General features: G+C 49.4%; 1 protein-coding gene across 2 annotated transcripts; it reads left to right on the forward strand.

Annotated features, from left to right (window-relative positions):
• The first annotated feature begins 49 nt into the window (after positions 1-49).
• AP1M1 (adaptor related protein complex 1 subunit mu 1) lies at positions 50-13,516 on the forward strand. 2 transcript variants are annotated; one of them, XM_061600484.1, is made up of 12 exons: positions 50-135; positions 1,852-2,008; positions 3,675-3,742; positions 4,087-4,217; positions 5,479-5,626; positions 6,641-6,767; positions 8,492-8,634; positions 9,162-9,233; positions 9,650-9,808; positions 10,811-10,936; positions 11,612-11,687; positions 11,915-13,516. In XM_061600484.1, exons 2-12 carry the CDS (start codon positions 1,888-1,890, stop codon positions 11,935-11,937), a joined length of 1,194 nt encoding a protein of 397 aa, XP_061456468.1. In that variant the 5' UTR covers positions 50-135; positions 1,852-1,887; the 3' UTR covers positions 11,938-13,516. The 2 variants fall into 2 exon arrangements, with proteins under 2 accessions (XP_061456468.1, XP_061456467.1); XM_061600483.1 differs by lacking the exon at positions 50-135 and adding an exon at positions 142-339.
• The last annotated feature ends 348 nt before the right edge of the window (positions 13,517-13,864 follow it).

Here is a 13,864-nt window from a genome sequence, read left to right on the forward strand (position 1 = left end):
GGACTAGACATCCCATTGGCCGGTGGGTGGCCACGTCTGCAGTGAAGCCTGCCATTGGTCAGAGCCTTGCCGTCGTCACCACGTCAAGGGAGTGCGGAAGCGCTGGCCATCTACCCCTCCGCGCTGCTCTCCGTGGTAAGCACTCGCGCATGCCCAATAAGCCTTGTGCCGCTCTAGTCCGCGCTATCGGTGGCCGGTCCTCTTTGGCTCCCTGTCGGGGAAGCGGCAGCTTTGCTGGACGGAGGGGAGGCGGACGGGCTCTTTCGGGGGTCCCCGAGCGGTTATCGCGGCCTCGCCATGTCTGCCAGCGCAGTTTACGTGCTGGACCTCAAGGGGAAGGTGAGGAGGAGCCTCCAGGCCCAGGCTATCGGCCGCGGGGCCCGCCCTCATCCGGCAGAGTCTGTGCGCGCGTGGAGCACTACTCGGCTGAGTCTCTCTGCCCCGCTCTCGCCCAACGGTGGAGCTCCCGTGCCCAGGGGCAGTCTACCTGCCTCCGGATGCCTGTGGCCTGGGCGGGTTCTGCTTCGTGGTTTCGTGTCGTATTCCTGGCCCCGGCCGCGGGGCTCTTTTCCAGGACGGGGCTGCCCTGGTGGGCCGTGAGGCGGTGGGCGAGGCGGGCTGATCTTCGACCTGCCCCGCAGGAGGGGCCGTTGTGTGTGCGCGAGCGGGGCGGTGGTGGTTTCACTTCTTTAGAAAAGGCCGGGTAGGTTTGTATTGCAGGTGGTAACTGAGCATGGAGCCTCCCTGCGCAGGAGCAGTCTTCCTCCGAATGCCACTTCCTGGGGCAGATGGCACAGGAGACCCATCGCCTTGGTGTCCTGCTTGGGGCTGGCCCTCCTGCCTGGGTGCCATGGGAAGCGGGTGACAGGCCTCCGTGGGCGCCCCTCTCCCCATATATATTCTCGTCCTCAGCGCATGTTTGCCTCCTTCTCCCGTTTGCTCCTTGGAATTGGCTGCAGCTGCCTTTGAGCTTCTCAGAGTTCACCAGGCAGGCTTCCATCTGAGCAGCCTGTAGCTGAGGGGCAAGGAGCGTCTGGGGCCCTCTGGATGTTGCTGAACTCCAGCTTCCAGCAGCTGGTGTAGTCTGTGGTCAGGGATGATGATGGGAGTTCAGCAACATCTTGAGGGCCACAGATGTTTTCTGCCTCTGCTCCAGCAGTTTGAAAAAGCCCCCTCTACACACACACCTGCAACCTTGTGGGGCTTATTTCTGTGCTGATGCACCTCCTTGACATGCTAAAGGGGATCATGGCCTAACGATGCCTCTGTGTGGAGTGGTGTTGCTCTTTCTGACTGGAGCTTATTTCTTTTACATGGTAAAATTTTAACATTTTCCTGGGAACCATGCAGTGCTGAAAACTTTATTTGCTACACCCTAAAGCTTTTGTGCCCATTTGGATCTAACGTGGTGGGCTATGGTTCACATAATCACATACTCTAATAATAAATCTGTTGGCCATTAAGGTGCTACAACAAGACCTTGTGTTTTTGTGGCAGACACTAACGCATCTATGTTCCCTGACCTTTTTTCCAGTCTACCGATGAACTCCTGGAGTTTAGAGTCTGGAACTGCTTGCACAATCAGATCTCAGTGCCCAGGGCAGCAGAGCTGGCTTCCCTCTCCCTTCTCAAACATGCCTGGTGGTGCCCAAGGCTGAAGGCCTCGTATGAGAACCCTGCCTGCTGTTGGGCAGACAATGTGTTTCTTAAAAGGGGCCATGTAGTCTGCAGCCACTAAGTGAGGAAAAGTGGGGAGGGGAGGGTCCTCCATGACTGGAAGGTGGTTCAGCTCCCCTTGAGGCTCAAGCTGAGCTCTCGGAAGGTAACTCCCCTGCTTCACTTCCATTTTAGGTCCTCATCTGTCGAAATTACCGTGGAGATGTGGACATGTCGGAAGTGGAGCATTTCATGCCCATCCTTATGGAGAAGGAAGAAGAAGGGACCCTGTCTCCCATTCTGGCTCATGGAGGCGTTCGCTTTATGTGGATTAAACACAACAATTTATATTGTATCCTTTGCTAAAATAAAATGCAGAAAATACTGTTGGTATGGTGTGGTACAGGCCCAAGTCTCACTGTAGGGATGGGAGTAGACTTAACACATAGGAATCTGAATTCTATATTTCAGGGTCTTGAAGCAAGCTTTTTTTTGCTGGAGGTATTTAGCCAAATCTTCCTCCTGAGCAGGATTTTTTCTGCTGCTCAAGTGCTTAGAAATTGCTAGCTTTAAATAACTCCAATCAAAGGACAACCACCTCTACCAAACTCATGCATGCTTCGCTCCCCACACATATCTAGACTAATGAGCTGCTTGTGGGGCTTTCTTTGCACTTAGTTCAGAAGCTGTAGCTGGTGCAGAACATAGCAGCTAAGGGTGCTTAGGGGTGTCCATAGCTGTGCACGACTTGCACCTGTGTTGAAAGAACTGCACTGGGTCCTATTAGCTATTGGGTGTTCAAGGTTCTGCTGTTGGCATATAAAGGCCTAAACCACTTGGTGCCAGGATGACTCGCAGACCTTCTACATCCCCTGGCCAGTCACTGGTTCTTCCATGGAATGCCACCTCGTGACATCTTGGAAGCGGGCCATTTTGGGGATGTCCAGAACACCCCCTTCTCTGGTGCAATTTGGGAGGTGGAAAGAGTCATTACTTTTAAACACCTCTGGAAAGTGTCCTTTTTATTTTATATGTAATAAATAAATAATTTCTTGCTTGTTACTCTCCCTTCCATCTCAGGAAGAAGAGCAGTGGGTTATTCTAGATAGATTTAAAGGCATTTCTGGAGGTTACAGTGGGGAAGGGTTGCATAGATTTGCCTTCTCTTTTGGCTACCTTCATTTAAATGGAGTCAGGGTCAGGCAAAAGTCAAAAGGTAGCTGTGGATCAGCCACCACAGAGTTCCTGCCACTAAAACTTAGCAGTGCACCCTCCACTATGGACATTTTATTTATCTATTATATTTGCACCTCACTCTTCAGGTAAAAAGGCTCCCAGAGTGGTTTACACACAATCACTTAATACATGATAGTCCCTGCCTGCAGGCTTGCAATCTAAAAAAACATGACACACAAGGGGAAAGGGGAGGGAGGGAAGAGGAAGAAAGCAAACTCGGGCACCAATTCTTAAAACAGTTGCTCTTGTAATGACCAGCTGTCACAGGAGGTGCCTAATGGAGCTGTTTTTTCAGCAGAGCTGATGGAATGAGCCCCGCTTCCCACCTCTCCCACTGAGGCGGCCTGATGGAATGGCCATTGCCAGTTAAGGGAGAGGAGGCATAACGTTATACAGGAATACCCCGCTTTAACGTACGCGGTGGGACCGGAGAGTGTACTTTGTGAAAATGTACTTAAAGTGAAGCAATTATCTTCACTTGTACTGCATGCAATCACCACTAGATGGCAGCGGCGTCATGCCAATAAAGTGTCCATTATTGCGAAGAGAGCGTACTTTAAGCAGGGTATGGTGGAGTATGGAGCATGTACTTTATAGCGAGGCTACTTTAAGTGAAGCTACTTTAAGCGGGGTATGCCTGTATACAGTAGATATAAATGTAAGGGTAGAAACAAGCTAGCAAAATAGACACACACACATATGAACAAAAGAATTGGTACCTTTAAAATGTGCAAATGTACCCTTTTGAAACTGCAAGCTCCTGAATGCAGTGCCCCTCCCAGTGGTGGCCACCTCAAAGAAGAATGCCTGCGTCTCTTTGGTCTTCTCATTCCTCTACAAGGTTGTTCAGGTGAGTGTGGCAGTTTACACATTTTCAGCAGTCCTGATTTGGAGAGGTGTTGAGGCATTGACTTTTTTCTCTGAGATTTGTCATGCGTTTGGCTGAGGGAGTATAATGCAGGTTTTATCCACAGCAGCAGGGGAGGGATTGAGGGCTTGTGATGGGCGTCAGTTGTGTTTTCCCCCTTGGACCACCTCACTGCGTAGATGCAATTTTAACTTTCAATAAATGGCTGGGACACTTTTTTCAACAACAACTTTTTTGAGGAGAGCTGCTCTTTTTTGAGGAGACCTGCCTCTAAAGTTTGGGTCCAGGTAATCTTGTGCTACTTTCTGACCGTGTTGTTGTTTCAGGTGTTTTCTGAATATTTCAAAGAGCTGGAAGAAGAGAGCATTCGGGATAACTTTGTGATCATTTATGAACTCTTGGATGAACTGATGGATTTTGGATATCCGCAAACTACTGACAGCAAAATTTTGCAAGAGTAAGCACCTGGTGTGGATCCCTGAGAGTAGCAGCCAGAGATGTAAAATTGGCTAAAAGAGGCAAAAATCTTGGTGGTGGGTGTCTACTGAAACCCAGTGAGCAGGTTGATTGGGGAGGGTCAGGGTGGACGAGACAAGAAGCAGCAGAGCCCTTGAATTGTTGTGGGGTAGTGGTGGAATAGAGAGATGAGGGGTGTTTGGAGTGGAAATAGGGGAGAGTGTCCGAGATTAGCAATGTCTTTGCTTCTTCTACGTAGACGGTGTTGAGAGAAACAAGTTGGGGTTTGAGGGAGAAGTGATTATGGTGTGTGGTTGATGTTGACCTGCCTAGAAATATGATGTCTGGCCTGCTTTGACAGTGTTAGTGAGCCTCCTCTGTAGAGACAGGTTTCTCATACCCATATTCTAGGAGTTTTGTGGATTAAGATCTTTAGACATTGGAAAATGGCAATGGCAGCTGATAGGAGGAAGCCTCAAAATAGCTTCTTGGATCTCTGCTTCGGCTAGCAAGGGTCCGGGGGAAGCAGGAAAAGGAGCGGACTTTTAATGCAGCTACAGCCAGCGGCGGGAACTAGAGATTGTGAAGGACAAGCAAGCAGGGTCAGAACCCTCACCATTTCTGGCTGGCTGCCTGGTGAAATGATATTCAGCAGAGTTGCTCTGGGGAGCCAGAACCTGCAGAAGTGATTCAGCAAATGATTTCGCAGTGGAACTGGGTAACCAGAACCCAGAACTGAAAATGGCTCTAGGAATCCAGTTTTTATGCCCTTTTGAACAAACACCGCAAAGAAATTCAGATTGGATCAAGGATATGCCATTCATTTCTCAATTTCCTATACCTAGTATGAGTCAGGGGGGTGGGATTTTCTTCTGTGGAGGCAGGTGCTGGGATTTACTTTTCAGCTAGATTGAGTAGATCTAGATTTGAACAACGGGGTTCTTTTCCTGAGGGCCAAACTATGGCAATTATTTTTGGATCATGTTGCTTGGATTGCAACATCTCAGTTGAGATGACCAGCCTAGGCTGCTTTTTCCATCAGGCCTCCTTGCAAAGTGAACCAAACTGAAGCCTTTTTAAGAATCATGTAGGCTACATTTGGGGGGAGCGACTCCAAGGCTTATAAGCGAGAGGCCTGCCTGCCTGCCAGCAATGAGGCTTGAGTTTCTGGCTGGCGGATGTACCAGTCATGCAGCTGAAATGTGGGAGGGTTGCAATGGCCAGAGAGCCCCCTTTTGACCTTCCTGCTTGTACTTGAAAAGGTACATCACCCAAGAAGGGCACAAGCTGGAAATTGGAGCACCACGCCCTCCGGCCACGGTCACCAATGCCGTCTCTTGGCGGTCGGAAGGGATCAAGTACCGGAAGAATGAAGTCTTCCTGGATGTCATAGAATCGGTGAACCTCTTGGTGAGTGCCAGCTCAGCTCTGCAAAGTCTTCAGGCCCATGTTCAAACAGGCAGGAAGGCTCCTAGGACACAGAATCATGGAGCAGGAGGGAGCTGCTTTACGTTCAGCCCCCTGCGAGATGCGGAGAGACCACCTACCACTAACCTCTGCCTGGAGGTGCCCAGTGAGCAAGAGCCTCCCGCTTTGTCCCTCTAGGTATTTGGGTTCTAGGGACTTAAGAAGTTTCCCCTAACGTTCAACCTAAATCTCCCACAAATTAAGCCCCTTAGGTCCAACCCTCTCTGGGATGGCAAAGAACAAATCTTTGCCCTCTTCTGTGTGGCAACCCTTCAGGCATTTGTAGAGAGCAATCTTGGCCCTCCTCAATCTTCTCCAAGCTCAACTGATGCAGTTCTTTCAGCCTTTCTTCATAGGACTTATTTTCCTTCCCCCTGCCCTCCTTTGCTGCCCTCCTCTGAACCCATTCCAATTATAAAATCTATCCCTTTTAAAGTGTAGTTCTCCAGAGCATCCATGTACTCTGTACTCTATTGCGTCCGGTCACTGTGGGCTGTATCCAACATTAGTCCTACTCAGAGTTGTTGTTGTTATGTGTCTTCAAGTCAATTACGCCATATGGCAACCCATGAATCAGTGATCTCCAAGAGCATCTGTCATGAACCACCCTGTTCAGCTCTTGTAAGTTCTCTAACCACCAAGTTGTATACATCAAATCAAGTTTCAGAACTGATTCCACAACAATGAAAGTGTTACGTTGGGAAGGATTTTTCTTTACAGACCTCGGGTAGCCACTGGTCTTGCTTTATTTTATTATTTATTTTATAACATAAGATTCATTGAGATCCCAGGGCACAGAGTTAATAGAGACAGATAAAACCATTGCAAATATAAAACAAATAAAATAATTCCAAATGGAACAGAACAAATTCAGCAAAAGGTCCCACAAAGCAAAGACCTTAACTATCAAAGACCTGGGTAAATCCCACCCTGGGCTCCCCTCTGTCTTCCCTCCAGGTGAGCGCCAATGGGAATGTTCTGCGCAGCGAGATCGTTGGCTCCATCAAGATGAGGGTTTTCCTTTCCGGAATGCCAGAGCTCCGCTTGGGCTTAAATGACAAAGTTCTCTTCGATAACACTGGCCGTAAGTATGTCTCCAGCAGCTTCCCAGACGCTGCCTGGTTCTTCACCTGCTTCTTGCAGGAACTCATCCTGGCAGAGAGCTGGATCCGTGGTGGGTGGGAGGGAAACCCACTCCCCTGTGCTCCTTTGCTAGCGGCTGTGTAAGCGGTTCAAGGATCTTGGGGGAAGAAGGGCCCCCACCTTTCCTGGCCCACCCCCATCCAGTTGTTGGTTCCCCTTCCTGCCCAAGTAGCGACGCAGGAGAGGAAACTATTGTAATTGCGTAGAACAACAGAACAGAAGGAATCTCTTGGGGGTGTCAAGGGCAGCCCCTCTGCCTGCAGCAGGAATCCACCTTCCAGACGTGCCGCCTTATCTTGGCAGCTCTGGCTTGTGGGAGCAGAGAGAGAACATTGCTCCTCTATACATCTGAGGAACGGGCCCACAGTTAAGGGCCTCTCACCATTATGTGCCTGTCCTCCAGGGAGATGGAGGATAATCTCTCTACGAAGCACTCCCGTCTCCACTGTGGATAGACTTGCTAGCGAGCAAGCAAGGAGGCCGTGGGAGAGGAGAACTGTGGCACCCTGATCCTCCAAGTGGGAGGGAAGAAGTGTGTGTATGTGTGTGACGTCCTTCCCTGGCACCACCTGTGAAGCTCTCACTTTGTGGCTACCAGCAGACAGGAACGTCAGGTTTATTTTTACCCTTTATAGCACTAGCACCGATCTCAAAAGATCCCACTGCTAGGTAGCACCACCCGACACTCTGTAACCCTTTTAGCCAATAGACTGTGCCTAGTCTCTGCCTGGCTATCTCGATACCTTGTGTCTATGGGTATAGGTAATTCCCAACCCCCCCTGCAGCCTCTTGACTCTGAAGCGTACAGCCCTGGGTTTCTCTGTGGGACTGGATACACTTTCCTCTGATCCGCCGCTGCCACCATTCGATACAAACTGTTCAGCCTTGGTTACTTTCTATTCCCCCTGGTTTGTGTTTCCCAGCTGAAGGAATCAGGCTTTTGTTTAACCAAGAAATATTTATTGAACACTAAAAATAACAAGATTACTTAATTACTTTGTTGACAAGCTTATAGTTTCATATATGTTCTGACATGTACTTTACTTCTCATTAATTGCCTCAGAACTCCGACTCACTCTCAACAACAACACCCACCTCCAAACACCACCAAAACCTCTCTTTCACCTCTCTAAACCTCCAACATCCACCACCCTGATTCAACTGTCATTCTTCCATTTGTACTCCCCCTACTGCTCATGTACTCCCCCTCCTCTTTCACTCCACTTACCATATGTCTTCTATATAACCAGCACTTACCAAATTTACAATATAAGCAGAAACATCACAATGTGCCCCTCCTCTTCTAGGTCTATACATTTAGCCTTCTCTAACCCATTAACCGCTGGCACCGCTCTTTGTAGTTCTTGGGAGCATCCAGAGAGAGAGCCTCTCCTGCCGCTGATGTGGAGTCTGAGCTGGGGCCATCTTGCTTGTTTTCTTTTTTTTTTTTTTTGTTCCCTTTATGAATTACTTGCTCTGAAATCTCTGGAAGCAATTTAAAAACATCGACTCCGAAAACATCCACAAACAATTGCATATATAAAAACAATTTCAAATCCAATACAGATTGGGATAAAAATTACCACTTAAAAGGCTTGTGGAAAAAGGAGGGTCTTCGATAGGTGCCCAAAGAGAACAGAGCTGCATTTCCTGTTTCCCTGGCAGGTGGGAAAAGCAAATCTGTGGAGCTTGAAGACGTGAAGTTCCACCAGTGCGTTCGTCTCTCTCGCTTTGAAAACGACAGGACTATTTCTTTTATCCCACCTGATGGGGAGTTTGAGCTCATGTCCTATCGCCTGAATACTCACGTAAGTCTTTGTTGATAGTGGGACATGAGCAAAACCCCTCCTGCTCTTTTCCTTCCTTCCTTCCTTCCTTCCTTCCTTCCTTCCTTCCTTCCTTCCTTCCTTCCTTTCCTCCCTCCCTAGGGCAGGAAGGGACTTTGCTTCACTCGGGTGCAGGTATGGGGTTCCTGGATTCCCAACTCCTGTCATCCCTGACCATTGAGCCTTATGGCCGGGGCTGATGGGAGTTGCAGACCAACAGCTCCAGAGGGCCAGAGGCTGCCATCGGTGGTCCATGTGGCAGCAGGGTAGGAGCAGCAGAGTGTCTGGAGTCATCCTTCAGGATACATTTCTCTAAACAAAGGGAGCAAGAAAAATCTCAAGGGCCGGAAGCCCCTTGGAAGCAAAATGGTGTTTGATGTTCCTGTGAAGAACTAGGATGACTGGACTGTTGGCCACCCCAGCCGGTGGCCATGTCTCTGCGGCAGCTGCTCTGGTGCTTTTTGCCTTTCCTGACTGAGCAGGCTTCTGGTGTCTCTCTTGACCTGCAGGTGAAGCCCCTGATTTGGATCGAGTCTGTCATAGAGAAGCATTCCCACAGCCGCATTGAGTACATGATCAAGGTTCGTGGGACCCTCCCCTCCCCGTTTCTTTTTTGAAGAGGCTCCTGTGCAATGAGGTGCACCTCTCAAAGCACTCTGAAGGGGAAAGCCGTGGCTGCAAGGAAAGGCCCATCGATTCCAAAGGGGCTTCTGGCGGGCTGCAGCTCACCTCTGGGCCTGTGGTCAGTTTGGGCTGACGGAACAGCTGTTGTTGGCCGCTAACCCCCACCATTGCCCCAGTGGCAGGGGACAGTGACGATGGAGCCCAGTGGCCCTGGCATCTTACCCATATCGGTTTGAGACTCCACCTTCCGTTTCACTGTTTTGAGTAAATCCCTGACTGAAAACCACCCCGCACCCCACTGTTGACTAGACAGATTTTTAATACATCTGGACACTGAGACTGAACTGCAGATCTGTACTTGGAATCTCCTTAGGCCAAGAGTCAGTTCAAGCGCAGATCCACAGCCAACAATGTAGAGATTCACATACCTGTTCCCAATGATGCGGATTCGCCAAAGTTCAAAACCACAGTTGGGAGTGTCAAGTGGGTGCCGGAGAACAGCGCCATTGTGTGGTCTGTCAAGTCTTTCCCGGTGAGCCTGTCTGGAAGTGGGAGTGCCTGGAGGTGGGGAAGCTGACCGTGGAGTGGGAGGGGCGCCAAGGCAGTCCTTTGGGAAGTCGGCTGAGGCCGCTGCTTGGACCGCTGCTCTCCTCTTGTTTGGCTTCATCACAGCTCTTTTTCTGTTTCTTTTTATCAACTGTGAAGATTTTATATATATTTTTCCAGTTTGAGTTTGGTTGGATGGTTCTGTACTTGGGGGGTGGGATTAGCTGATGCTGCGGGTCTTTTTTCAATTTATTATTTAAATATGGACAGTATTGTTTTAGACTCGTACAACTGCTGTGTGAGGGCAGTGTGCCGTGAAAGTGAGGTTACAGTATGTTAAATATATATTTATTTGTTCATTTTAAATATATTTTTTTCTGCTAAAGTGGATTTGGGAAGTAAAAGTGAAGCTTGGGCTTCAATTATTTATTAATCTTATTTGTATGCTGCCACATACTGTAAAGTTCTCCTGGCTGCTTAAAATAATTAAAGTATAAAAACATTTTAAATACAAACTAACTTTAACTGTAAACTCAGAAGCAAGGTATGTACAGGGAAAAAACCAGACTTGCCGCAGCCCCAAATTTGAGCACAGATTTAGAATTGTGAGAAGTTCAGAGTCCGCTAAATGATGTAAAAGGCCTGGGTGAACAGGAAGGCCTGCATCTGGGGCACAAATGGGGGAGTGCTGCCGCCCAGTGAGCCTGTTCTGTAAGTGGGGGTGCCATTACTGCAAAGGCCACCTCCCTCTGCGTTGTTATATTTATTTTAGGTCCCTGGGCGGGTTACAGAAATGAAAACCGTGCGTTGGTGGGCAGGGGTACCTGGAGGATACGCTCCAGAGGACATTAAGGCTTGGGATGGTACACCAGGAGGAGGAAGCCTTTGTGATGCAGCCTGGTCCCATGACATTGAGGGCTTTATGAAAGGTTAAAAGTTCCAGCATGAATCAGGAGGGTTGTGAGCTCTCACTTGCTTCTCCCTTCAGGGAGGGAAGGAGTACTTGATGCGAGCTCATTTTGGTCTCCCAAGCGTGGAAGCAGAGGACAAAGAGGGGAAGCCGCCCATCAGTGTTAAGTTTGAAATCCCGTATTTCACCACTTCTGGGATTCAGGTGCGAAACTCTTCGCCTTCGTGCTTGTGTCTTGCTTGTGAGGTTGTGGTTGGCTGCTGTGAATACAGAATGCTGGTCTGTCTGGCCTTGGGTCCATTCCAGCAGGTCCAACCTACATGCGATTAAGATGATTTTGCCTTCCTCAAGGATGCTTTGTATCTTATGAAGAATGCCCTTTTCACTCTCTCCCTGTGTTAGTTTGGGGGGAGAAACAGCCTGTTCAGACCTCGTTTGTGAATCATCATCGTGGCATGCTTTAGGGCAAGTGAGAGGCCCAGTCCAACATAGGAAGCAGCCTTAGACGGAGTCAGAGCACTGGTCCATGTAGCTCAGTGCTGTCTATGTGGACTGACAGTGGCTCCCGGAGTTCAGACAGGGAGCCTTTCCTCGCCCCTTGAAATGCCATCAAGGATTGGACCTGGTCTGGGCAGTTCCTGGGCTGTGGGCTAGAAGGGCTGTGTGTAACTTTCCAAACTGGTACCCAAGCTGCCCCCCTTTCCTCAAGGGTCGTGGGCCTAACTTTTAGATAGCAAGTCTGAGGGAGGCCAGGGACTGTCTTACTCCTGCTCTTTGAACCCATTTTGGCTAAAGAGCAAGGTAAAACTGCCTTCCCCTCAAAGCAGTGATGTGATATAAAAGTGCCTCCATCTGATTTTCTTTCCCCTCCCCTCCCAGGTTCGCTACTTAAAGATAATTGAGAAGAGTGGCTATCAGGCCTTGCCATGGGTCCGCTACATCACCCAGAACGGAGGTAAGAGAAGAGCCACTCTGGCCAGCTTCAGTGGCCCACATCCTTCTCCCTCCCTGCAGCTGGAAAGGGGGGCGGGGCGCTTGAGCCAGCAAGAGGGGGCTGAGCTCTGCTGTGTAGCTGGAGAATCAAGCCTCGAAGCAGGTTCTTCTCCCAGGAACGCGCCTGGGGAGATCCAGCCAGATGCTTCAGCAGAGCTGCACCTGTTAAATGCTACTTTTCTGCCCTAGATTATCAACTACGGACACAGTGAGATCATCTGAAGAGCCACGGCCAAGAAAGCATCACATCTTCCAGTTCAGAAACATGTTTGGTGCTTAAAGGTTGTCTTGGGGGTGGGGAGAGCTGGCTGGAAGGGGGGTCCAGCTGCGTCTGACATCCAGCAGTGCTTGATGCAGACCCTGTGAATGTTTGTTTGCTTTTCCCAACCCCTTCCTGTGCCCTGTTCAGTATTAATCATGCTAGGAGTAGCTGTTGCCCTGAGAGGAGCCAATCTCAGGATAGCCTGGCCAGTTTTATTTTTGTGTTTCAGAAGCTTGAGCTCCTTTCTGAAGCTTTTTGTGAGTATTAGCTAAGCCCTTCTTGCCAGAGAAATGCCTGCTGACTCATCTGGGTTCTACAGAAACATTTTGTCAGCTCTGTTAGTGTGGAGCTATTCAAAATGGAGGTAAAAAATATAACTCGCCTCACTTGACAACTTTCAGCCCAAGGGGTGGAAGCTGTTGCTCTTATGCGAGGATGGGGAATTCAGAATGCCTGACTGAGCTGTCTTATGTATGCAACATTGATTGTGGGGGTGGGGGAAGCATCCCTTTTGTGTCATTTTCACAAGCAGCACCTGAGCAGGCACACCTGTGCCTGGACGACGCCACTTCTGGGGGTGGAGGGCTCGTGCGATGGATTGCTCGTTGGTACTAGAAAAGGTCCTGCATATGGAAAACTAGCATGTTAGGTGTTCTGCATGCAGGGAATTACTGCCTCCAGTCACTCGAGTGGGCCACGTCTGCTGCTTATGAAAGCAAAGCTCTTGTCATGTCAGCGGGCACAAGGGCTCCCAGCGGAACCAGATGCACAAAGTCCTTGTGAACTTCTGACCTAACAGGGTATGTAGAAAGTAGGGTGGATGTGGAGAGTCTTCTTTCCTTTCTTCCTCTCTCCCCCCCTGCACAGAACCCCCCCCCCCCCGTTTTCATTCATTCCTTCTGTTCCTGGGCGGTCACTTCTTTTTGCGTCGGCTCAGCGACCAGTGTGTCTCCTCTGTGGCATATGCTATTTAGCGAGTGTATCTTTTTGTTTCACATTAGTGTTATTTTGCCCCTCCCCTTTTCTTCTATAGACCTCTGGCTTGCAATTTCATGGACATGTTTGCAATGATTACATCTAGTGTTGTTTAAAGCTGCCTTTTTAGAGTATACCAACAAGAGTTTTGGACCTCAGTGACTTCCTTAGGTGTGTGTCAGGCGGCTTCAGAGGCTGGACGGCTCTCGCCCTGCAAGGCTGCAACCCCTGTTAACATTCCTTTTGACAGAATGGAAGCTTGCCCTGACACTGAGGGGGGAGGAGTGGGCCACTGGCTCTTCTCGTGGATGTGGGTGGATCCTCCTTTGTTGCGCTTCAAAGGTCCTCTGTGGCAGTTGTAGCCTCGTCATTGGGTCGGGGTGATGTGTGGGTGTGGGATTACCTGCTAAAGTTGGTTCAAAGACATAACTCCACAGCTGCACCCTCCCCCACTGCTGTCACAAGCACCGTCAAGCATGCACCGTTCCTGCAGAAGGCAATTGTACTTGTTGCCTAAAAGACTGTTGAAAATAAATTGAGCTTTTCTCAATCAACCGTTTGAGTGGTGCTGCTCTTGATTTTGGGCTTGAGATGCTTGTTGGGGCCAGAGGGGTGGTGGGGGTGATCTAACCATATTTGAGGAAGGGCTGGGGGGGGGAATGTGGGTCCTAGAAGACAGGGAGCAGAGTCTCTCTGGAATGGGAACACAGTCTCCATTCAGCCTGCCTCCTTCCAACTGGCATGGACCCAACAGGAGGGGAATCAGTTAAATTAATTTAATTTGCAACAGAGGGGTATTAAAAGAGTTGACTTCCTTGCAGGGTTGTTGTAAGCAATACCCATTCCCTGCCTGTAGTCTGCAATTGTGGCGGTGAATCACTGGGCTACATTGCTGGACTGTA

This window comes from Rhineura floridana, chromosome 18 (genome assembly GCF_030035675.1).
Source record: "Rhineura floridana isolate rRhiFlo1 chromosome 18, rRhiFlo1.hap2, whole genome shotgun sequence".
Lineage (NCBI taxonomy): Eukaryota > Metazoa > Chordata > Lepidosauria > Squamata > Rhineuridae > Rhineura > Rhineura floridana.